The 23,943-nt window shown below is 52.8% G+C and overlaps 10 protein-coding genes across 10 annotated transcripts; 3 read left to right on the top strand and 7 right to left on the bottom strand.

Annotated features, from left to right (window-relative positions):
• Positions 1-480: 480 nt before the first annotated feature.
• Positions 481-1,829, top strand: PC9H_001373 (uncharacterized protein; the record flags this gene model as incomplete). The annotated part of the gene is made up of 5 exons (XM_036771023.1): positions 481-501; positions 559-606; positions 664-756; positions 828-1,205; positions 1,263-1,829. The coding sequence occupies 5 exons, from the start codon at positions 481-483 to the stop codon at positions 1,827-1,829; spliced, it is 1,107 nt and encodes a 368-aa protein (XP_036636868.1).
• Positions 1,830-2,079: 250 nt separating this feature from the next.
• Positions 2,080-3,735, bottom strand: PC9H_001372 (uncharacterized protein; the record flags this gene model as incomplete). The annotated part of the gene is made up of 9 exons (XM_036771022.1): positions 2,080-2,125; positions 2,178-2,220; positions 2,291-2,309; positions 2,374-2,480; positions 2,535-2,550; positions 2,625-2,963; positions 3,032-3,171; positions 3,225-3,283; positions 3,347-3,735. 9 exons carry the CDS (start codon positions 3,733-3,735, stop codon positions 2,080-2,082), a joined length of 1,158 nt encoding a protein of 385 aa, XP_036636867.1.
• A 296-nt stretch (positions 3,736-4,031) lies between these two features.
• On the bottom strand, positions 4,032-4,699 carry PC9H_001371 (uncharacterized protein; the record flags this gene model as incomplete). The annotated part of the gene is made up of 4 exons (XM_036771021.1): positions 4,032-4,132; positions 4,204-4,308; positions 4,363-4,463; positions 4,527-4,699. 4 exons carry the CDS (start codon positions 4,697-4,699, stop codon positions 4,032-4,034), a joined length of 480 nt encoding a protein of 159 aa, XP_036636866.1.
• A 1,870-nt stretch (positions 4,700-6,569) lies between these two features.
• PC9H_001370 (uncharacterized protein) lies at positions 6,570-7,197 on the top strand (the record flags this gene model as incomplete). Its single annotated transcript, XM_036771020.1, has 5 exons — positions 6,570-6,660; positions 6,722-6,734; positions 6,798-6,884; positions 6,956-7,040; positions 7,093-7,197. 5 exons carry the CDS (start codon positions 6,570-6,572, stop codon positions 7,195-7,197), a joined length of 381 nt encoding a protein of 126 aa, XP_036636865.1.
• Positions 7,198-9,434: 2,237 nt separating this feature from the next.
• Positions 9,435-10,148, bottom strand: PC9H_001369 (uncharacterized protein; the record flags this gene model as incomplete). Its single annotated transcript, XM_036771019.1, has 1 exon — positions 9,435-10,148. One exon carries the CDS (start codon positions 10,146-10,148, stop codon positions 9,435-9,437), a length of 714 nt encoding a protein of 237 aa, XP_036636864.1.
• Positions 10,149-11,105: 957 nt separating this feature from the next.
• PC9H_001368 (uncharacterized protein) lies at positions 11,106-12,248 on the bottom strand (the record flags this gene model as incomplete). Its single annotated transcript, XM_036771018.1, has 4 exons — positions 11,106-11,690; positions 11,751-11,908; positions 11,958-12,099; positions 12,150-12,248. 4 exons carry the CDS (start codon positions 12,246-12,248, stop codon positions 11,106-11,108), a joined length of 984 nt encoding a protein of 327 aa, XP_036636863.1.
• A 574-nt stretch (positions 12,249-12,822) lies between these two features.
• Positions 12,823-13,669, bottom strand: PC9H_001367 (uncharacterized protein; the record flags this gene model as incomplete). Its single annotated transcript, XM_036771017.1, has 3 exons — positions 12,823-13,124; positions 13,190-13,244; positions 13,307-13,669. The coding sequence occupies 3 exons, from the start codon at positions 13,667-13,669 to the stop codon at positions 12,823-12,825; spliced, it is 720 nt and encodes a 239-aa protein (XP_036636862.1).
• A 565-nt stretch (positions 13,670-14,234) lies between these two features.
• Positions 14,235-18,244, bottom strand: PC9H_001366 (uncharacterized protein; the record flags this gene model as incomplete). Its single annotated transcript, XM_036771016.1, has 22 exons — positions 14,235-14,402; positions 14,467-14,653; positions 14,716-14,776; positions 14,842-14,951; positions 15,019-15,051; positions 15,110-15,150; positions 15,222-15,329; positions 15,386-15,433; positions 15,489-15,646; positions 15,698-15,783; positions 15,836-15,926; positions 15,985-16,129; positions 16,256-16,495; positions 16,546-16,671; positions 16,751-16,978; positions 17,033-17,273; positions 17,326-17,385; positions 17,437-17,529; positions 17,584-17,685; positions 17,738-17,868; positions 17,936-18,160; positions 18,239-18,244. 22 exons carry the CDS (start codon positions 18,242-18,244, stop codon positions 14,235-14,237), a joined length of 2,688 nt encoding a protein of 895 aa, XP_036636861.1.
• Positions 18,245-18,860: 616 nt separating this feature from the next.
• On the bottom strand, positions 18,861-19,961 carry YPT1 (GTP-binding protein of the rab; the record flags this gene model as incomplete). Its single annotated transcript, XM_036771015.1, has 7 exons — positions 18,861-18,954; positions 19,006-19,109; positions 19,164-19,294; positions 19,357-19,440; positions 19,497-19,509; positions 19,712-19,831; positions 19,896-19,961. The coding sequence occupies 7 exons, from the start codon at positions 19,959-19,961 to the stop codon at positions 18,861-18,863; spliced, it is 612 nt and encodes a 203-aa protein (XP_036636860.1).
• Positions 19,962-20,923: 962 nt separating this feature from the next.
• Positions 20,924-22,702, top strand: PC9H_001364 (uncharacterized protein; the record flags this gene model as incomplete). Its single annotated transcript, XM_036771014.1, has 7 exons — positions 20,924-21,099; positions 21,153-21,173; positions 21,232-21,283; positions 21,338-21,524; positions 21,589-22,244; positions 22,302-22,343; positions 22,412-22,702. 7 exons carry the CDS (start codon positions 20,924-20,926, stop codon positions 22,700-22,702), a joined length of 1,425 nt encoding a protein of 474 aa, XP_036636859.1.
• Between the last annotated feature and the right edge of the window lie 1,241 nt (positions 22,703-23,943).

Below are 23,943 nucleotides of genomic sequence, written 5' to 3'. Positions count from 1 at the left end.
TATCTATTCCGCGCCAACCTCAGCTTTCGTGGTGGTCGTCGCCCTCTACATTGGCGCCGGGCACCGGACTGCTTGTGACCGCAACTACCAGCGCCTCCCGTCTACTTCGCCACGCACGAAATGGACAGCATACGCGATCATCCAGATCCACAGCCGGAATTCGGAGGGAACGTTCAACGTTCAGCACACGAACACACGTAGCCGCCTGCACTCATCATCCCGACCCGGACTCGACGATTATTTATCACCAATGGGTATGGGTATGGGTTGAATCCGGATCTGGAAAGCCGTTGAGTACATAAGTAAGTAGGATAAGGAAGTGCTAGTAAATATAAATGCGCGGCGCGCACCCTCAGGCCTCAGGGGTTAGGGGCACCTCGTATGACTTTAACTTTTCCGATTCCATCATCTTGAAACTTGGCATATCCGACAAAGCCTACTCCAAAGTCACTGTAAACATCTATCAGCACGGCCATAGCTATGGCCCGCTACGGTCTACACGTTAGATTCTGATGTGATTACATCTTCGGACCCTGCTGACACCTAATCTACACATAGGGCTTCCTGCGCTTGAGCCGCCATAGCGAAGAATACAGAAATATCCTCGTAACCCATACACCCCCTTCCCCAACATATCTCAATATTGAATATGCCAACCTCTAGCATCTCGTCCGCGGAGTCATAGTGCAGTGCTTTGATCTGAATCTGTCCGTAGGACAGCAATCTCAGGAGTCTTGGGACTTGTTTTGGGAGGAGGTAAGTGCTAAGCGCTAAGCTCTGAGCATCCCTCAGGAATATTCGCCTCTGCCATCGCTGAGTTGCCGCAGATACAGACCGTGTTCCCGACGCGCAACGATCCCGAGCGGGTATCGACCTTGAGGAACCACGTACATCGATATATCAGGGACGTACGGTGCCGCCCCCGAAGTCTACCGGTTGCCATTGCAATAGAGCACCAGGCTGATATTGTCGGGGAATACAAGCAGACAGACATGCAAAACGAGTGTGGCTCATGCGGTATCCCTGCGTCCGCAGCAAGAGGCCGTATCACTTCACCTCCTGTAACCACTTCTATGCAGCTCCCAAGAATGTCCCTCACGTCAATTCAGCAGGGCCCAATGACGCGGAGCCGCACCGTGACGGCCTCAAATTCAAATTCAAATTCAATGACGACCCCAGAAAATATAAGTATCATATCACAAGAGGTATCCCGCCCAATCCCAATCCCGACTTAGCAGTCGTCCATTGATAGCAGTCGTTAGGACCTAACGCCCGAGTATCCGCCCCCGCGAAGATGCCTGGTCCCGCCCCAGCCCCAGGAATACCAGACATACGAAATGTGCATAGTCGCACTGGCTGACGCCGTTCTACCCAGGGTCGAGTCGCCTGCTCCGCCATTTGCACGTTGGGGCGGGACGAACGTGTGTGCTCCATCGACTCCAAGCCCGCCTCCTGAATATCCCTCTCCCGCGCTACCCAATGCATACGCCTGCGACTGCGACTGCGCCTCCACGCCAGGCGCACCAACCGAAGGACCTGCTCCGGATACAGGGCCAGCATGCAGTGAAACAGAATCCCAGCCTCCCCCGGGCAGCCACTCCCCCGACGTCTACGCCTTCCTGCGCTCCTGCGTCCCCGAAATGACGCACCTGCTCCCGCTGTTCGTGCACGACCTCGGTATCAAGAACGCACAATCCCTCTCCGCACTCGTCAAATGGCCGTCTCAGTCCCAGAATCAGTATTTTCTGAACCTGATACGCGACGGAAAGGTGAATGCCAGTGAATCGGACGTCATCAGGAGACGGCTCTGTGAGATGCGAACTGAATAGCGGAAATGAAGTGCGGCGGTTTAGATGAGTTAGCCGAAGCGTCAGGGGCATGTCGCGTCAACGAAATCGTTGTAACTTGCCAGGACACTTCAAATCCTGTTCTGGAGATGACACAATAATTGTAAGGATCATGTATTGGCATGTGTGATTTTTCGATCGGACGCACTTCTACAACATGTACATAGAATGCCAGAGTCGGGTGTTACAAGTTCGTGCTCCCTGCCGCTCAGAATACAGCGCCATTGCTGGGCTACTCCCAGCTCCCACCGACGTGCGTAAAGCCAAAGAGACCACCACTGTAACTGGTTCAGTATATCAGCCCGCGAACAAAGGACCGCCACCGCTTACTGATTTCCAGAATGCCTCGAAAAGTAATCACAGTCTATATTAACTGGGATGAACGGATGGAAGTTTCATTAGCTGCCAAACCGTGGATGTAGGCCGATGGAGGGAATGCTTACTAGCCAGAGCTAAAATGAGCTAGAAAAACAACAGTGCGATGTTAGATACGAATGAAGGCAGATAGAGCGATGGATGGGCGTACCGCTCGCTCGTCGACAGTGAGATTCCGAAGGATAGTCGGCCTCGGTGGTGTTCCGTCTATTTCTTCTGACGTCTCCGGACTAGGCCCAAAGCGAACGATGTACTGGCCTATTAACCTGATAATCAATTAACCGCACAGCGACCGGCAGAATTCCATCCCACCAGTATCAGTAAATAGCTACGCGCACAAGTAAATCCGAGTAAGTAAACCGCGTACATGTTGGCGGTAAAGCAGGAGAACTCAGTACTCGCCTCTCGGCCCAAGCCACGGAAGGCGCGTTGTATGTGTGCGACCTGTTCGGCACGCCCGTCTAGCAGTTTGAAATTCCACGCCAGGAACCCCTCGTCGACTTGGAATGCCTGGCTGAACACGGCGGGGCTCGGTTCCGGCTGGGGGTCGGAGGTGGTGGAGAGGATCCGGCGGTGGCTTTGTCGGAGGAAGAGATCGTAGCGCCGACGCCACGGATGCCAGCGCTGCTGCACCTCCGCAAATGTGTCCAGAATGGGCTCACCGTCTGGTGTGTATTCGTGGAACTTCTTGAGCCGCTGGGCGTACATCCGCGAGTTGATCCAGGCGAACGGGCGTCTGACCTGATTTGATTCAGAGTCATTGAGCGGCAAAATCTGGGGACTAAGGCCTAAGGCCTAAAGGGGCGTACCCATAAGATCGGGGAACCCTCCAGATCCATCACCAGGGCACGGAATGGTCTATGTGTCGCCAAGAGCTGCCTCGAGAACGTCTTGAGGAACCCCCCTGGTTCCTCAGCGATATAGCCCAACGGCACACCACGCTCATTGCCTACCGGCGCAGGTCAGCACCTATCGAAATTGCCCGTCTTCGAGCTCACGGACTGATGCTGTATTTGTTCGACTGCTCAAACCCCACAAAGACGTTAAGCATCTCGATCTGCCTGCGCCGGCGTCAGAAATATTAGTCCTCCTGCCTGGACCTGGAAGCCTCGCGTGATGCACACCTCTCAATGACCAGGGTCTCATTTTCAGCGAGGAGCCTCCGCAGTCCCTCCTCGGGATCGCTTGCAGGCGGCCGCTGACTGGTGTGCCACAGCTGGGACTCGTCTTCCGGCGTGTGGGCTTCGCGGGGGGGCTCTCGAGCCTGGGTATGCGACTCCGGCCTGCGACGCGTACTTCGAAACGAACCAGGCGCCTTGGGCTCGGGAAAGCGGGAGAAAGCAAAGCGCCGGCACTGGTGGTACGGGAGTATGCGATGCTGCAGGAGACGGCCAGTTAGATGCGGAGTTTGGCTATACTTCAACATTCTGCGCGCAGCATCGCCGTGCAATGCCAACGAGCGGGAGCCTACAAGGATCATGCGGGAGATCACATGACAGAGGTTAGGGGCCATCTCTGACTTGAACTTCTTCGTTGTGGCTATATGAGAAATTCCCACAATGAGAGTCAACATTCCACTGTCAGTTTACGTCCCAGTTCAGTCAGATCTTTGCTTTACCACCACTACCACGGGTTCTTCGATGCGGGTCAAACCCTTTGATCATGTGCTCATCCCAACGGAGAACCTTGAAAGTATCGAGTCTATACACTGGTCATAGACGATCCTCCACAATTGACCGCGTATCTACTTTATGTATATCGCTAGAAAGCACGTTCAATACGGCGAGGGCAAGCAAACATATGCGCCGTTCAAAGGACCCAAGCTTGGTTGACATCGTTGTCGGTGCACTGCCAAATCTGGACCTGGTTGCCGTTCGTAACGTCTCCGTTGGTAAGATCAAGACAGAATCCTACAGTACACACAAACGGTCAACGGTCAACGGTGCATAAATCTCTAAGTACAAGAGGCGCATAACCGTACCTTGGTTCTCGAGGGCGATGCGGTCGTCGCTGGTGAGGAACCACTCCTGCGCGGGGAGGTCGTCGAAGCATTGCCAGATCTTCATACCTACGCCATTCGCGGGGCCTTTGCGTACGTGTCAGCCACGAGAAAGAGGAGTCGTGAATGTGTTCAGCGTACTCGAGCCCGCATCGAGACAGAAGTCCGTTCCCGACAGCTGGACGCTCGTAGACCCGGGGCTGATGACCCAGTTCTGCGCGGAGGACCTGTTGCAGTCGAAGCTACATTGAAATTGCACCGTAAGTGCAGCTCGGATAGACAGATAAAACGGCACGAAAACGCACATGTCGACAGCAGTTCCGTTGGCCAAGAGATTGCCCCGCACGTTGAGACACTTGTTCGTGTTGACGCTCGGGCTGATACGGAAGTCGGTTTGGGCCGGGGCCGCAAAGGCTGAGGGGAGGACGGCGAGTGCGAGTGCGAATGCGAGTGCGAGGACTTGGGAGGAGAACTGCATCTTCGTTTTCTGGCGTAGAAACTTCGGATGAGGGATGCCAGACAGGCAAGCTCGTATTTATACGTTTGTCGTCGCCCCCATGGCACGCCCGTCCGTTTGCGCGCCGGCATTTTTGGGTGTGATGGCACCGGACAAGGGTTTTCATCGCCGTCCTGTGCTTCGAACGGCGACCATGAGCGTCGGGTAGGTATTAATATCGTACATATTCATCCAGGGACAAGTTGGATGGACAAAGACCCCCGCGATGAATGGCTATTTAACACTGAGAAACCGAAAATAAACGCGCCATGGGAGCCGAAGGCTAGCGGATTGATATGCCGGGGTGATGGGCCTGAGGAGGGGTACGCGGAGGCGGAGGTAGCATCATTTGCGGATATACCCCAAATGAGTGTTCGAGTAAGAAGTATTTATACAACAATGGAACGAGAGGTAGACATGAGCAAGGTCGCTCGTGGTGAGGTACTGACAATCCGGTCGACGTGTGTGCGTAAGCAGTGCTCCCTGGGCCGAGTCGTAAGCAGGCGCGAGTCTTCGCAGTAAGTACCCTCGCTGCATCTGTCGAGGGTGTCCAGGCGGACGTCAGGGGGCCTGCCAGTGCCCGAGCGGCCAGACGTCCCCATTTGCCGGTGTTCCACGTCTTGAATCAATACCCTATATTTATAAAGGAGATCGAAGCGAAGACAATGGGGGAAGTGACGAAGTGACCGTGGGGAGCATTAACATTGCGAAGGGTGGTATCGCCCGAACATGAACTCTGAGAATGTCCTGTTCAAGAATTGACCGTGGGATCGCATTTATGACTGTGCGAAATAACATAAGCATAAGTATCACTCCCAAAATTGGACCCTGGGTTGATTTTCGAGTCGAGTGGCAGCCAGTCGCCACATCGATATCGATATCCACACAACGTTCTTCCAGCCAGGAGACAACCACCAAGCACTACGAAGCTCTCCTGTACGACGACGCGCACCCCCTGCTTCCGACATTCAAAGTCCCTCTGCTTCATACTCATACTCATACTTACTGACGACGCTGAGTCCTGACACGGTTCGCACTGGCCCTTCTCGCCGTAGGTAACAAGTCAAAGTCAAACTCACATTGCCATCGTTCATCGTTACTGAGAAGCGTGTTTCAAGGGAAAAGGGTTCTCTCAGCGGATCCGAGGGTCTCACCACCCGCCCTCTTGTGCTCTTGTGCTCTTGTGCAGCGTGCAAGCACCGAGCGTATTGTCGGGCGGTTTCTTACGCGATTGCGATTGCGATTGACGGCCGGTATCCTGTATATGGTGGTATATGGCGGTGACCGTGACGATGACTGAAGTCGATGGAAGAGCGACCTCCAGCTTGCGGAGCATATGGACCGAGGAAGCAGGGATGGTGAAGGGCGGTGATATGGCTGGCCCTTGCGCCGTACGCAAATGTGTCCTCTATGGTATGTCTGAGCTGCGAGTACACCCTCAACTGCACATTCCATCAGGAGCCGCCCCTATCACCTAGTGCACTCGGACTTTCGTGTTGAGACACATTCATTCACATCCGGGCACACACCATAATGAGCGGGCACATAGCAACAGGGCGTCGGCGCAATTGCCCACTCACACTCTTTGATCTTTGGCCCTCAAGGAACTGGTGGACGGAAGGTTCACGTTCACTTATCTTCGTGACTCGACTGCTAATGCTAACGACAAAGCCCCGGCGCATAAAGGGCACCCCAACCGTAGCAAAGGACTAGATGCTTTGTCTGCCACAATGCCTCCCGGCCACTTGCGAGGCCACTCAGGCCGACTGGACCGTATATAAGCAGCGGCAAACTGGTAGCTTTCTCCCATCAGTCCCACCTCCCTCGATCTTCTATCTTCTGCGCATCTACTATGGCACTCTCAGACACTTCGGGATACTGTGAGGCGTGCGCGGCGCACAAGAAAACGCTGAGAAGACTCTACAACGGGATTACATTTACAAGTAAGCACTGCGTTGCTCACAGGGGACTCGAGTTCATCTCAAGAATCGGTGACGTGCGTAGTGATCTGCGAAGAGTACGTGTTACGGTCACGGTCTCGACTTTACCCCAGCTCTGACTCAACTGTGTATGATGATAGGTGCTTTGAGGCTGGGGGTTACCGGGTAAAGACTGGCTCCTCCCGCCAAGATCACAGGCGGCTCGTTCTAGCTGAGCCCGATCTCCGGTCAGTGCCAACGCTGAACATCCCAACTAGCAACTAGTCTCGGCCTGACATCATATCATATCATGCTGTAGACTGAGATATGCATGCTGGCACGCTCACCTTGGGTGCAGTGCCCGCACCAACGATCTGTCGGCGCTCGAGAACCATGCGAAGTCGGTGCGTAGGATATCAGAACGGCGCCAAACCGGAAGCTCACGTCCTCTCGCAGTGCAAATTCACGTCCGTGGTTACGTGCACCCGGTGCTGGCAGGCAGTCCCTGTGGCTGATTACGAGGACCACAAAGATGGGTCGAAGGGTGTTCTTGGGATTTGATTCTGAGCCTGTAATGTGACAAGTAGTTCACTTGCGCCTGATCCCCGACTTTTCCTTCATACTGCATTTACGTCAGCTTCTTTCCGTTATACGATTATTTGGTCTCTCCTGCGGATTTATCCATGAAAGTTAGGTTCTCAGACATTAATGCAATCAGAACGCGTGGACCGTTTGACAACGACGCCTACCCCCAACATAACGCACAAAGTTACTGATCTATCCAGAGATATTTCTTGGAGGTGCGGGCGAGGAATAGTACGACCAGGAGATGATTATTGTGGAAGTTGACGTTGAAGTTTTCATCTCGCGCGCCCCCCTTCAATTCCGTTCAGAAATCGACAGACCGGCGTCAACTAATCTGATCTTTAGCCCACCCCCTCGCGTCCTATCGCGTGTCTTACCTACTGGCTCCCTGGTTCCCTCGTCCCAGTTGATCATATCGTATATGTATGCGTACTGCGGATTCACCACTCGAGGCATTCCCGCCGAGGCACCAGCAACCCATTCAAGCGAACGCCAAATACTCTATCATGATGCGCACGAACCAAACCCAAACAATTCCCACTAGCAAAGTATAGGACGAACGAGGTACCATCCACGGGACTACGGATATTGATAAACTTACAAACTTGAATGTGAGCTGTCCATGCGCGTGAAGGTGAAGTAATACTACTACGATACACGATGCGAAGCACAGTAGTCGCTAGTACTGGCTAATGACAGGGATTTCGGGGCTGGAGCGGTTGGTTTACCTGCTCTGCTAACTACACCGTCTCGACCTAGATCGAGGGATCGAGGGATCGAGAGCTGTACGATGTACGATGTACTATGTATACACGGCTCCCGCGGCTTAGGCAAAGAAATCGCACTTACATAACTCGACTCCCATTGTAATTGTACCAACGCACCCAGACACTGCACAACTTCCGTCGCGATGATAAGGCTTCCGACCACCGCCCCACGCCCCACGAATCTGAGCGTATCCGCGTACATCGCCAGGTTCAACATATCTTTCAGCGCCGTGCTGTACGGCCTGCACATCGTGCATCCGGGGAAAGCGCAACGCGCTCCTCGCCGGAGGCCTCCCAGCTCACCGAAAAGCCCCCAGAGTCCTGCTGTGCAGTCGGGGCCCTGCGCTGCATCGCTGCCTTGAGCTGACGCTCCATTCCGTTCGTGTGCTCCGTGTGATGGGCGGGCTTGGTGACGCTGTAGTTACCGTCGTGCCCGTAGCAGCTGCGCCTTCGAGGGATTGACGGTGGTCATTCGTTCTGGTTCTGGATTTTGCGCACTGGTAGCTATAGTGTGGGCGCAGAATGCAGGATGCAGGATGTAGGACAGTCTACGACGCAGCCTCGGGTAAGCGCTCGAGCCCCCTTCTGCCCCTCCCTTCTCTTTCTTCGCGTTCCCTCACCGGTCACCCCCACCACGATCGGTCTTTGTCGTCCCGCTGAAAGGACGATGATATAAGAATGTATACGTATCTATGCTCTTTCAGGCGTAAGGCATGCTATATGCATCTCCCTCCCCCGGACTTGCATCGTTTACTAGACCCTACGGTCTGCATCCGTCATTGGCGTTGGCGGGTCGTGCCACGCATCGGGTGCTGCGCGCTGTGCAGTGTGCAGTGTGCACATGTGTTCCCTTGGCAGGCTGATGTCTGATGTGATATGTGATGGGGGATGGAGCGTCGCGCTCGCGTGCAGAGGGACTGGGGAGGTCGAGGTCGAGGTCGAGCATAGGCTGAGTCTGAGTCGTGTCGAGGCGGTAAGGAGCGCGCAGTCGCCCGTCGCGGCCGCCAGTAAGACGCAAGACGCAGCGAGTCTCTGGAGCTTGCTCCTGCAAGGTCGTAGGCTGTACCACGTCCTCCAATCCAAGTGGACGGCCGTAGACGAGAGACATCTGCAAGACCGCTATCACTTAAGCTCAAGCTTGAGCTTACGGCGTGCGTCCAAGATGCCAATTGACTGGCAGTGTGGCAGCGTGGCGCGCGGATCCCGCCGAATGGAGGAGATCATCGAGCGTTCGGATAGTGGGATAGTCGATGTTGGCTAGCATGGTGCTCATTTGCTGTGTCCCCGTAGCTTACTGCATGCAAGGTTATCCGGCGGCGGCGATGAATAGCGCAATGGATGTGATGGTAGGGCCACCGGTATGCCCACCACTTGAGTCCGTCCTACATAAGCAGGCTGAGACTGTCCTGCAATCCCCAGCGAGCTCCCTCAGCCTGAGCCTTCTGGTCACCCAGCTCCACTGGTAGCATATCCGCCATACACCAAAATCGATTTACTGATTGATTGTTGTTGTCGCAGACCAAAGTCAAGTACTCGATACCCGACCTCTGACATCGAAAAGCAGATCCTAATGCGTTCCTCGATCCTACTCCTCGTCGTATCCGCTATGCTTGTCGCCGCGAGTACCCTAGAGGGTGGCGCGACCGACGGTATGGGGAATCCTAACGGGAACAGTAGCGGAGGGAAGCCTGGGGGAGGCAATCCCAACGGAAATAGTAACGGAGGGTCTGGAGGAGGCAATCCCAACGGAAATAGTAACGGAGGGAAGGCTGGAGGAGGCAATTCCAACGGGAATAGTAATGGCGGGAGACCCGCCGGCGGCAATCCTGATGGAATCAGAGGGGGGAGGGCTCGAAGTCTCGATCGCAGAGGATATCCTAGCGGGGAAGGCGGTGCAGGTGGCGGAGGGGGTGACGTAGGGTATGGTGGCGGAGGTGCAGGTGGAGGGTACGGTGGTGGGGGACACGGAGGAGGGGGTGCTGGAGGGGGAGGTGAAGGTGGGTACGGAGGAGGGGGAGCTGAGGGAGGGGGAGGTGAGTACGGAGGAGGCCCCTGGGGGGAGCGAGAAGAGTGGATGGGGGTGCTGAGTTGAAATGAGGCGCACGCCGTTTTTGCCTGAGCTGCGTAGCCACGATTAGTAGCGAGCAATATCCGTTCCATTGTAGAACTCCCCGTGGATAATTGCTCGATATTGGATGCTGAGCGCTGAGTGGCGCATTGGCAGTATGAGCAAGTGTAAATTTGCTGGCGATGGCCTGGTTCGACGCGTCCAAACGGTTGCGAAGGGCGTATCGTGCACATCAGCAGCATCGCGGTGCTCCAACCTGCCGCTAGAGCGCTCCACAAGTACCGAGTACCGAGTACCGAATACCGAAGCTTGAAGTGCTGGCGCGGACGCGGACACGTTCTTAAATATTGACTATGGATTATCGATGATCGAGGACGTTGCGGGCATCCAGAAAATAGATATTCGAGTTGATGGTGACGGGCGTTCAAACGTTCAAACGTCCACGCGTTCGCGGCACTGAAGGGGTGTTGAGATGATGAAGGGGTGTAGGCAACTGTTCATGGGCGGCGGGGAACAAGGTATCGCGTAGCTCTGGTCATGCTGAGGCACCGTCAACGGTCCCGTCCCGGCGCCGGAGCAACCGAGTATGCATTATGGATTACGGCGGTGGAGGAGAGCCACACGGAAGGGAGTAGGGGATGCTGGTTGAGCGAGACATCGAGGAGCGTCACTGAACGAAAAAAAACGCGCTGGACTGTCGCTGTGCTGTGGCGCGGGTAGTAGGACAAACAAGATGTGCATGAGAGCCCCCTTCTCCTTTGCCAGTGCCGTCCTTTCTTCCTGCCCCATCTTGCCATAGACCGCGTTAGTTCGAATATCGGCGTGCTAGGAGGCAATCGCCATTGTCTGATATCAACCCTTGTGTAGATTCCGAGAATCAAGACGCACCCTAGGATTTCGAAGTCGGTCAAATAGCGAACAGGGGCTCAATAGGGAACAGGAGATACCATAGTTCATCCGAGATGGCTTGTCCTTAGTAGAATACATACACAATGCTCAGTCTCACAATCACCCTATTCATATCTGTTAAACACTTTCCCGTTGATCCATTACGACGTATGGGGGGCTGCGGTCTCCAACTCAGTTTGCATGTCACACAACCGCCTCTTGATGGCGTCCGAATCAATGTAATTTAACTTTCCATTGCGTGTCAAGTTGAAGAAATATCGATCGCGGGACGACGGTGGCCACCGCATGATCGCGAAGAGGGATTTTAAGTCCTTAATACCAAGTTCATTGACGAAAAGCTTCATCAAGTGGGTCGTCTCCGGAACGCAGGAGCGTAGAAATTTGTAGACATCAGGCGAGTAGCCCAATGGGCCCCGGATCTCTGTTTCGTGCCATACTTGCCCTGTATCCGTGGTGGCGGGCCCTTCCGTAGACAAACATGGCACGGTTTCGATTCTATATGTAGGAGACGGCGAGATAGACACATGTTCAAGTTCAAGGGGAGCACTAGGCATCGACGACTCGGGCTTGATCGCCCTGCTCGGGGAAGGCGACTCGGGAGTGGGAGATCTGCACTGTGGTCGGACGGAGCTAGTTGCGACAATGCGTATTTCGTAGGTTCGATGTTCTCGGGGCTGAGGTGGGACCAGACATCTTCGTGGGGGTAGATACGCAGGTACTAGATCCTAGGACAGACGACCATCAATTGCCGAGAAGTTAATTGGACCGGCTTGGAGGGTACACACCTCTTCTGATACAATACTTATACTTTCTAAAGTGACCTTTGACGCCGTGCAGCTCCGCGCCATTGGGTCTGGAGCTCGAGGCGTTAAGATGAGAGGGCTTCCTGGCAGTGTCATCGGAATGATTGCCGGCTGACACGACGCAGTATCGCCTCTTCTTACTAGCGGGGAGCGGGTTAATCATGCTTATTTTGAGTGTACTGAACGCACTATGATCCATGACAGTATGCCTCCATTTTGCTGTTTTCGGAGACTTGCGATGACCGCGTATATCCTCGATATATCGTAGGACATGCGCACCCATGGCCCTTTTTCGGTCAGGATCATTTCGAATAGGGAAGACTAAATTTATCTGGCATCAGATTAGCGACACCACCAGCGCTGCTGGTGCCAGGAGCTCACATCTCTCCAGAACAAGTTCCAGGAATCTTGTGCCTGCTTCCCTGGCGGGAAACTGGGATCAAAGCACCGTTCGATTACTCCGTGGATGAGGCTCTGCATTGTGTCGTCATTATTAACATTCAATATGGTAGCTGGAGGACTCTAAGCCAGCCGGATGTGTTACCCACGAGGATGTTCCTATACTTGAGGCCATTGTTATTCAAATGAAGAAAGTTCTGGGATGATATTCGCTATCAGCAATTTCAAGGCAGATTACTGCATCAGTCTCACATGTAGACCTGAGTGGATCTTGCGGTGCATGAATATAAACAGTGTTTGGCCAGTACTTGTAATACAATGTGCGAATGGCGAGAAGTTAACTTGAAAGTGGCACGGTCACGGGATGTCACATCGTATTGAGTTATGTTTAGTTGTTTAGTTTAGTTATTACCATGTTCCGCACGCACTGACAAGTCCGTCGATTGATCTTACAAGTTCACGACTTACAGAGTTTCGTCTACAGTGGTACGTGAGAAGCTAGTCGGTCACCCGACGCTCTATTGCTTTACCCCATATACCCCTTTAAACACGCTCTTCACCCCAATACCGGGGATTTATGGTGCGCATCACGACCAATCCCAACACTCTCCAGTGCCCCGACGATGCATCGGATCCCTATGCCGGAGCTCGCCTCCTATCCGTCAACGGGGGATGACCAAGGGCCGCGATCCAGCGACTCAAAGCCACATGCACGGCTACGAACGAAGTCTCCAAGGACAGCTGGCAAGCGCAGACTGACGCGGACGCTGCTGCTGCGAATCAAGCCCGCATTGACCGCGAGGAGGCGAGGAGCGAGAACGCGTCCAGCAGGGGAGAGGCATCGCGATCGCGCTCGGGTTGCAGCACTGAGCAAAGGACCAAGGACCAGCAGAGGAACGGTGTAGATTACGCCTCCATCGGAGTCCCTCTTCGCCGCGTACCAACTGTCCCAATGGTCTGCCATCGCCATACGCGAAGCGCCCGCTCGCCAAGGGGTTTCACGTCGAGCTGCGGTTACTCACTAATGTCGGCCTGGTGCACGCTGCTAAGGATTCGCGGTCCCGATGACACTCTTTCCTGTGTCCTGACATCAGCAGCGAAGGGGCAGGGAGCGCTGTTGCTCCCGACCACGCCCTCACCTGCGAGTATATCAGGACGAGCAGCGCCAGCTCCGGAACGCGAGTATCCCCGGTCCCAAGCTTGCATGCACCCTCGCAAACATGAACGCAGAGGTCCGATCGTGCATTCGGAGCAGACTTTATCTCGAGGAGAGACGCCGCCAGATGATGAATATGACCGTGTAGATTTCCTTCAAGCTTGGCTTCCCCGCTTCCCTTTTCGTCGTAGCCTGCGCCCACTGTGACCTCTGCTCTGGGCCTTTCCGGCGCGCCGGTACGGCCGCACATCAGACCACACGCAGACGCTCGGCCTTCCCCTCGCGTAACGCGAGGCGCGAACGTCAAAGATCCTCGTATCGCCCATGTCCAGCCCATATCGCCCATATCGCAGAGATGGGTGAATGATATGGCGAATAGGCGGGTTCTCCGTGGGGGAGATCGCTCAAGGAGCCGGTTCGGGTTCGACGTGATACATATAAATCAATTTCAGCTCGAAGACCGACGCGTAGCAAGGACGGGGTGCGGGCGACCCGACGTTGATCTATCTATGCTTACAGAAAAATAGACTGGCCCTTCTTGCAAACGTAAACAGTATTTCGCGATTATCGAGTCACTACACAAAAATTGAAAGGTATACTACAGAGTGTCGGACGACGAAACGTGACGGTGCTAAGTACAAAACTAGTGGGGTATTGCATACAGTGAGAGTTGCTATCGTGAACACGGAACATGGAAGTGGCCGTTGAGAATGATACACTTGACAATGCAATATAAAGTATCATGGCTCGTCGAGTGAGCTTGGCGCGGACGTCGAAGGAGATAGATAGTGCGGCCTGTATGGCGTATGGCGTTGTGAAAACAGAACCAGAATTCGAGGTGGACGTGTACGGGGAACGATTAAACCGAATGAATGCAACCGAGAGAGGGTCCAGCGAGGTGGATCGTTGGATCACCGGATTATACGGTCTACAGGAAATACATGGACTTTGAGAGCCTCCCGTTGATGGTCCTGTATCCCGATCTCCACGTATCGAGGTTGAAGGTCACCCCGCTGGACACCGTCGCCGTGTCCGAGCCCGTGTAATCGAGGTTGCGGTCGAAGTAGAAGACAGCGCGACTGCATACCATCTAATATGCCGAAAACATGCAGAGATGGGAAAAGGAAACGGTAAGCAGTTTACAAGGAGGATGATCATAGGAGGATCACCGTACATCAGCATCTGCGAGATAGAACAAAATATTGTTAACACGAAAATCCCGATAAAAATAGTGGGGTGAGGCGACTTACAATACACGGGCGCGGGAATGGAGACTGAACGCGTCGCCTTTGCATATGCGTGACATAACGTAAAGGCAAGTGATTGAAGACTAGAATGTTAGCGTTGTTAGATAAGTGCTGAGCGTAGAACCGAACAGTTTTGAGCGCGTACTCATCGATGTTACTATTGAAGTTCTCGTCCTTTAGGATGATATAGTGGCTTGGTCGACTCGCTGCGGAATTTTTTCATCAGCCATATATCGTTTCGCCATTCAGGTTGAGAAAGACATGAACTCACTGCCAAGCAAGCCGCTGTGACTCAACAGATAGAAGTCAGCACAAAAGGGGCTCTGAATCCCCGTATCTGCGACGAAGCCGGCGGGACAGTTCCCGCTCTTATCTGCGCCACTGCATTCATTAAAGGAAATGAATGTCATTGTCAGTATGCAGCACGTTTGACATGCTGTATACTCACCGACCGAATGCCGGGAAGAACCTTATATGATGCCTACGAGGTGATAACCATGAGTCCGCTTCCTCTTTGACGGTACAAGGACCGTCCATACCTTTTGCCAACGACGATGAACGTGAGCTTTGGCTTCGCCTGCTGGACGTTAGCGGCCCGCCACGCATCATCAATCCCAGCTGTTATACAGACAGTCCCATGTCAGCGTCTACTTTGTGGCCGAAAACAGAGGCACCGGCCATGCCTTGAATTGCAGGAATCTCCTTCTCCGCCACTTGACTATATTCGCCTTCGGAAACGCCGTCACGGAAGAACACGATCTTAATGAATGACCAACAGTCAAAATGGACAAGAGCTTCATGAGCATGCGGCATACCGCGGCAGGTCCTGCCCTGTTTTTCACACCAAAGGCAGAGACAGCTGTCTAATGGACATGAGGTGTGAACATGCTATTGCGTTGCTCGGCGTGACAGACTCACAGCAACCATCTCACGCAGGTCCACGATAATCTCGTGGCGTGGCGGCTGAACCCGAGAAAGGGCCACATAGTGTGAGGCGTATTTGTCGTGCGAGAAGACGAGGCTGGTAACCGAGGGCCTTTCTGCTGTACCAGGCCCGGGGTGCCCGACGTCAGCACCTGGGGAGTTATTAATTTCGAAAGCTAAGTGTAATCACGACAAGAACTCACCCATGATCATGTAAGGGGCTTTCTTCAATTGTTCAAGGGCACTCGATCTGGGAATTGAGTTGGTCCCGCCGAGTCGTGCATTCAGCCTTCCGAGACGAGTCAGCAGATATTCATGTGGAAGGTGCATGCGCCACATACTTGAGAGCAACGTTGTTGCAATACTGGTCGTTGAACTTAGGTTGACCCCGAGAGAAAATCTTCGTTTCGCGCACACACTGCGTAAGAACCCCTAGTTATTGTTCACAGCAAACTCAGTGACGATCAGCGTACACAGAAGTATGACTCACCAGCTTCGACATCACCCCAATATTTGATATCAGCTCTGAGGGGAGCTGCATTCTGCGGGAGGATGGCGAGGATGAGGATGTGATTCGGCTTTAGTTTATGTTGCTCCATGAATGTGCGCATCTCTCCGAACGCCTGGTTCAAGGTCTGCGAAAAATATGAGCGATGGTACGTGTAAGAAAAAAATCCCAAACCTTTTGCGGGGCTTGTGGATTCCCTTTGCCATAGAAGACACAGTCGGCCACTCCTGAAAGAGATACTCAGTATAGCCACGCCAGCTACGGCTTGATTCATACCCATTCCTGCCAAATTAACTAAGTACAAAATCGCAAACAGACACGATGTATGGCAGAACTCGCCTAGCTTGTTGCAGCACACCTGGAGGTTCCGGGCGAAGTTCTCAACCACCTGTTCCGGGATGCTTAGTTCGAAGTTCACCACACTCCATACGCCTAGCCTCTCTGGCGTGTGGAATTTCTTGTTCACAACGTTCCAGGCTCCGTTTTGAGGATTCTGCAGGTAGGGGTCAATGAATAGGTGGGGGGAAAGAGGGAGGAACAAACGAATGGCTGGGCTCCGCCATACTGCAGGCTTGGGGCGTCGAGAACACGCCCATTGATTTTCAGTGGTTCAAAATCAATGGTCATTCCGCCGTCATGTATAAGATCGTTGGTCGGGTATTGTTGTGCCTGAAGGTTATGGATTAGACGCAAGATATATGAAGGAAACACTAGAACATACTGGGCCTGGCAAATCCTTACCGCCAACGTTTCCAGTTTGAATCGCTTTCAAGCGTTCCTCAGGCCGCATCGTCGAGAACTTCTGAACGGCACCGGACTGGATGTCTTCCGGGATCTTGCCCTTGTAGAATTGGCCCGGAACGACGTTGCAGAATTCGGCTGGGATGATTTGTTTATGATCATCGTTTGGCCGAGAGATGATGATGCCAAAGGCGTCGGGGTATTTGACTGGTTTGTTTTGGCCGCGGAAGTACGACTAGGGTTGAGTTAGTCTGATGTTCACTATCAGTAGTCACAGGGATACCCTTACCTCAACAGTGAGCGACTCTCCACTTTCCAAATTAAATCTGTAATGCCCCGCCTTTGGCTCTAGTCCATATATCATTTTCCTTACACCCTGCATCGCAGGCGTGTGGACAGTGATCATCCGCTTCTTAAAGTATCGTTCAAGTTTTCGGAATCTAGGATCCCGTCCGTCGAACGAGAGCACACGGATGTCCCTCGCTCCTAGAACGTCAAGGGCTACATCCAAGACGCCACCACTCTTGTACCTGAGGAATCATGATCAATGAAAAAGATAAATAAAGACATAAGATCACGGACATGGCGGCCATGGATATGTCGATGTTAATGAGCATACGGCCAATCGAGGGTCGCACCGATCTGGCTCCAGTCAGACCAAGGGAGGGAGTGGCAAACATTCAACCCGCTTACTGGAAGAAACCGCGCCATAGTTCAAACCCTCCACCAACTCCCCTTGATCCTATCTCCGTATAATAGGCTCTTGCATTGTTCGGGAAAGTTGCCCTGAGCAAAGATTATCACAAACGATAAGGGGAGCCAAATGCATTGGGCACGCACCAATTCTGCCCCTGACGAACGAGCAGCTGCAACAAGTTGGTCGCGGCTGCCGTCTGGGGCGTTTGTTCGGATCCTTGATGCCGTATGAGCGAATTAAGGAGCCTGTGTGGAGCAGCCATTAGTCGCAGGCGACATTTCAAAGGAGTGCACGTACCATGGTTTGACGGTCTCAGCTGAGGTCAACGTCAGCTTCACTTGAATACCACCCTTTGGTGGGCCGGGACGATCTTCACGCGAAGCAGCGGGCGGTCGATTACGACGAGGTTTCCCCAGTCGAACGCTTAGCTACATCCCGGGATCGAAAGGGCGTCAGTCGAGCAACGGGGATCGTCGGTCCAGGCTCACTACGTACCGTCGCGCTACTACTGTTGTTTATGCTGAGAACCTTGGATATATACATGATCGCGCGACCGTCGTACGCGAAACGCGGATTGAAGTATTGGGGGTATTGTAATATGAGTTCATGCATGATTTCTTGGCGTTTTCGTGGGTTCTTCTGTTCCGGGATGAATTCTATAGCGTATCCGACCTCATCAGTGCTCTCGCCCTCATTTGGATGTTCGAAGCGACATACCAACTAGATATACGCGATAACCGTTGTTAGAACGTGATCGCGTCGCATCGCGACTCGCCGCATGGACTCATTTAGACTCACCATCATATTGGTGGTACTCTTTCGTCGGAAGACTGTGCAACGTGTCAATTACGTCGATTTGAGCACCCAAAGACCACCTACCGGGAAATGACAAAGGTGTTCGAAGACACCTGGAGCGGGCGGCCTTGACGGTTCGACATTGTCACTTGCCGTGCTTTCTGCTTTCCGCTGCTATATCGATATGGGGTCTTGGAAAGATTCGAATTGAAGCCGGAGGGGGTTCAGCTTATCTGCTCGACTTTATATACCCTCCTACACGAGCGAACGCCAAAGAAGGCAGGAAACCACCCAGAATCCCTTGACGCGTCGCGAGGCGAAACTTCTGAGATCACGTGCGGTTCTGCGACTTTGGGGTGCAAGTCGTCTCACCAAATGAGGGTTGATCTCCTCGAAGATCTTGGTTAAGATATATAAGAAAGGTCTCAATGCATTGGACGTAGCATACGATACAGGCATGGTAGTGCGCTAACTGACGTGAGACGAACGTGCATCAAGACATGAGTCCGCGACAGGTAGAACATGGGAAGGAGTGGGAAGGAGGAACCAACGCTGTGTTAAGCAGAGCGAGCCGGCCCAGAAGGGAATGGGAAGAACTAAATATCATCTACGGCAGAGAAGCCGTTCAGCAGCAGCCACCGGATTGCTGTTGCTGTACTGGGTTGGACGGCGTGATGGTGGAAGACTTGTTAGCAGGTCCCGATGACGATGACCCCATTCTGCGAGCGCGTCTTAGCATAGATAAGCTATAGACACTCGGAACGACTCACCGATCCTTGATTTGCTTCGCCATGGTCAAGAAAGCCTGCTCAACGTTGGTGGCGTTCTTTGCGGAAGTCTCCAAGAAGGGGATAGATAGTTGGTCCGCAAAGTCCTAAATCAACAAGGTGAGTCACATTTTTGGGGTTGAAATGCAGTACTGCCTCACCTTCGCGACGCTGTATTCCACGACCTTCTTGCTCGTCAAATCGGACTTGTTACCGACGAGGAGTTTGTTGACGCCTTCCGAAGCATAGCGATCGATTTCTTGGAGCCATTGCTTGACGTTCGAGAAAGTGTCTTGAAAGGTATGTTATATTGAATTTTGGGGTGTAAAGGCAGGAAGTCCGTCGGCAACGCACCGTTGTCTGTCACATCGTATACAACGATAATGCCGTGGGCGCCACGATAGTATGATGACGTGATGGTACGGAATCTCTCCTGGCCTGTAGGAACACAGTGAGACATGCGCAATGCGCAAGCATATAAGAGAAGGGCATACCAGCAGTATCCCACTGAAGGCCATCATCGAAATGGAAGAGTCAGCATGCATATATGTGATAAGGGGGTGAGGCAGAAAACGAGGCGCGGCGGAAGAGCCGTCAAGACCAATACCCCCAAATCCTTTTTTCTACAGCTTTTCCTGGCTGCGTGTTGTGGTCCCGAGCCACATTCCTCTCCGCCTTCTGGAAAGCAGTCAAAGAAGCATTTACGCACGATTTGCAGCTTCACAGTCTTGCCCTCTAGCTCTATTGTTCGAATCTTGAAGTCGACACCAATGGTGCTGATGTAGCTCTCCGTGTATGTATCGTCGGCGAACCGCAGAAGCAAGCAGGACTGACGCGAGGATGAATCAAGTCAGCAACAAGGCAACGATAAAGAGCAAAAAGACGATGCTGACCTTGCCAACGCCAGAGTCACCAATGAGGAGAAGCTTGAAGAGGTAGTCGTACTCGCTGGTATGCATTATGGAAATGTGGTAAGGTGAGGTGAAGAGGAAGAAGCGGTGGGAAAACAACAATGGGCGAGGCGGTTGGAGGTGAAGACGGGTTGGGTGGCAGTGACATGCGTGGCCGCCCTTGACACCGGCAACTCCGCCCGATTAGGCCGGCTCGGCGCTCAGGGCGCCGACTGTTTCTCCTCACCACAACATACGCGGTCATTTCACCAGATTTCAGCTCCTCGGCAGAGAGTTTTGAGGCCATTTCCAGTATCAGTGACATGCCAACCACGCGACCCAATTCTAGTCTTCTACTGTCCTTCGCAATCACAACCGCCTCTGTAGATACTACAGTTGAATCGGTCTCTTGGGTGTACCTGGAATTCTTCTAATATCAGTGTCTTTTCTGGCTTCTGCGATTGCGCCGAATTCTTGCTAGTCTTCTCATGTCTAACACACATAACCAGTGTGTCGTGAAACGTCAAGAGCATCAACCATCATCCCTAGAGTGGGTTTCCTTGCCCATGGGCCAGACTTCGGGCTGAATGGCGGCAACCTGGGGCAATTGGCAACGAACTATAAGTTGCGTGCAATTGTGGATGCATTGGTGACACTGGCCTTTGCATTTTCACTGTGACCGCTACCAAGTACTATGCGACGAGAACTAGTCCTGCTACCGGCGAGTCCCGAGGATCCGTATCGGCAGTAAGCGCCTGATTACAGCTAAGAACGAGTTCCTTGCGAGCTCCACACCTTCTATACCAGTGCGTATCCTTCTCCATCATACAAAGTAGCCTCATAGGATGGAATCGTGGTGTTCGCAGCTCAGGGCACCTCCTTATATCGAAGTTAACTGTTCGCCTTTAACATTCGGAGCGACGTGAAGGTGATCACGCGACGCGAACGCGCACTCTGCTACTCAACACATCACCGACCCGTAAAAGGTGCAAAGGCGTTTGGTTTACCCAAGCACAGAATCTCTCAGCAACATGTTGACGCCGCCTCGCCATTCTTGGCTTATACACGTACTTGTCTCCATCGCCGTCCAGCGTTGTATAGCTCAACACAGCTTCAAGCTGCCTATGAGCCGTGTACAGCGAGGCAAGGTAAACGCCTTTGGGAACGCCTTCAGTAGTCTAGCACCCGTATCTCAAGTCAAAGAATTGTACGTGCTTACCTTTTGGTATTCAACGCCACTCAACGTTTGCATTTCTCTAGTGCCTACACGGTCAATATCACGTACGTTCTGGTACCCTAGTTCCACTCGGTGACAGTTCCTGATCACTTCAAACGTCAGAATTGGAGCTGAAACTCTCGAACACATAGTCGATACAGGCTCTTCCGATTTGGCAAGTGACGATCGACTGATTCTGCCTCTACCCCCTCATTTTCATTGCCATTAGTGGACTGTCAGTAATAAATGTACGGATACTGACTGCCAAAGCGTCAGAAAATATCAATATCTATCCAGCAGCCTGGTGCCTTCTCACGATCCATTCAAGCTGAATTACCTGTCCGGATCGGTGTCCGGAGACATCAATTTCGAGACAGTTACTATAGGCTCCTACGAAGTCTCACATCAAGTCTTCGGTACGCAATGGGTTATATTATATACATCGTGTTCACCAAATGAAGGTAATTTCTGCGTATACAGCACTCGCAAACAAAACCGAGAACCTTGGTCTATCTACTACGGGCAACTCTGGCATCATGGGACTCTGTTTTGCCCCTTCTGCGTCTATACCCCCTACGACTGGCAACACACTCATGGACAACCTATTCTCATCTCTGCCAGAGGACAAACGCTACTTCGCTATCAAACTTGGCCGAGACAGCGTCAACGATTCGTCGTCTTCTCTTACTTTCGGGGAGGTTGATACAGACTACGCTAGATCTATCGATGACTTTGCTTTTACCCCTCTTTCCAAGGACGGGGCTACGGACTACAATTTCTGGAAAATACCTCTGCGCTCGCTTACGGTAGATGCTGCTACACTCGATCTATCTCCTTCCCTCGTTCCTGGCGCTAAATCACCTATCGCGGTACTCGACACAGGTACAACTCTTGTTCTGGGACCAACGATCGACGTGGACGCCTTCTGGGGGATGGCCGGTCCCAGCGGCTCAGCTCGGAAAAATCCCATCTCCGGCCTTTGGGAAGTTCACTGCAATCGCAGCATCGCGGCTGGCTTCGTACTCGGCGATAAGGGTGCCGAGAAGGAATATTTCGTCCATCCAAGAGACCTTAGCTGGATAGACGGCGGACAGGCTAATGGTTGGTGCCTAGGCGGCATTCAAGCCAACGATGGTGTACGTCCTCCATGGTACCTGAGATGGGACATTCATTTTGCTTATGGGATGATTCAGGTTAATTCCGGAGACTGGTTGCTCGGCGACACGTTCCTCCGCGTAAGTCACTCGCTTGGATACGCACACACATGTTTCACACCACCATGATCTCATTTAAAATTTTGCAGAATGTGTACACTATCCATCACGGCGCAACATCGACGGAGCCTCCCAAGATAGGTTTACTCAATCTGACCGATCCCTCTAAGGCCGACAGCGAGTTCAGGGCTGAGCGAGGCATTGAGTCTAGTTCTCCTTTACCCAATGCGTTACCAGTCCACAATAGGCTGACGCAGGCGGCCTCTGATTCGATCACTTCGTACATTGCGTCCAGCATATGCGGATTTATGGGTGGCGCCGTCTTGACGACCCTCTTTCGAGCTCGTGCACTAGTCATGGCAAAGGGTCGTCGCGTTTGAGCGCTGCATAGGGGAGATATCGCAAACTACATGTAATAATACACGTATTGGCATGTACTTCATTGGACAACTAACATGAGTTAAGTCCGTTCGTGCTGTGACTAAAAATCTAAGCTATGACTCAAGGAGTAACTTAGCTGTTGCCACCCCGTGTTTAGTGTGCGCTTGGGGATGGTGGATCGTTGCGAGACGTGAGTGTGTAGACTGCAAGAGTAAGATGTTGAAGCACAAGAACGAAGCCATTTGGACACGAATACCAGCAAATTCGAATCGAGGAGGTGCTAGTGGTGACACAACGCACGACGACGTAATCTGCTGGATCTCACTGCAACACCCGAAAATTGCGGTGAAGCCAGGCTTCTGCGAAGGCGAACCCTCGCGAGACTCCTAACTGCAACGGAAGGAAGCTTGAACGCACCCAAGAACTCAGAGAAAATGATGATAAGATCCAAGACCAAATCTTCTCCGTAATTACGTGCCGTCGACGAGATGCGGGACTTGCGAATGCTACGTGAAATGGTCGAAGATGCTTAGGATGCACTGGGGGGGGGGGGACGAATCTGCTCCTAGATTGACGAGTGCAACACCACCACGTTCCCAAGTTCGCTTCCAGATCCGCGCAGATTGCTTATCTGGCGCGTCGAAAAATTACGGTGTCTAAGCATCGCCCGCGCATCTTCAGAGGGGTTGCCTAGGAAGAAAGCAGATTATGGGGAAGGATAATTGCACGAGGCCGAAGGAAGAACGGCATGCGGATAGGAATCAAGAAACAGTGACAACGAACCAAAATGTGCTTCGAGTGTGTAGCGGATGGTCGGAAAGCACGGCTTGCAGGGCATCCATAACGATGAGGACTCATTTCCGAGGGAGAAGAGTGGTGACATAGTGCAACGTCGCGAGCGTCCGTAGGTAATACAGATTTGTGTGCGCAAGATATGGGAAGTCAAGATGAGTTACCTATTTCTGTGGGCTTTGAACGATGTAGGCAGGCTGATAGCCTGGCTGGTTCGGGGCTGTCCAATTCTGCTGCTGCGGAGGAGGGAAATAGCCAAAGTTACTGGCTACTTGTGGTTCCCATTGACTGTGGGTAACAGCACTGAACAAGGGGGGTAAATGGCTAGCGCAAAGTGCAACGCACCCAGTTTGTAGCGGTGCCCGAAACTGGCAGATAGTACAGATCCAAATGTGATCCGACGACATAGGGAAAATGGGCACGAAGAAGAATTCGAACCATAACTTGC

This window comes from Pleurotus ostreatus (genome assembly GCF_014466165.1).
Source record: "Pleurotus ostreatus strain PC9 chromosome Unknown scaffold_1, whole genome shotgun sequence".
Classification (NCBI taxonomy): domain Eukaryota; kingdom Fungi; phylum Basidiomycota; class Agaricomycetes; order Agaricales; family Pleurotaceae; genus Pleurotus; species Pleurotus ostreatus.
This window is presented reverse-complemented; position numbering and strand designations above follow the sequence as displayed.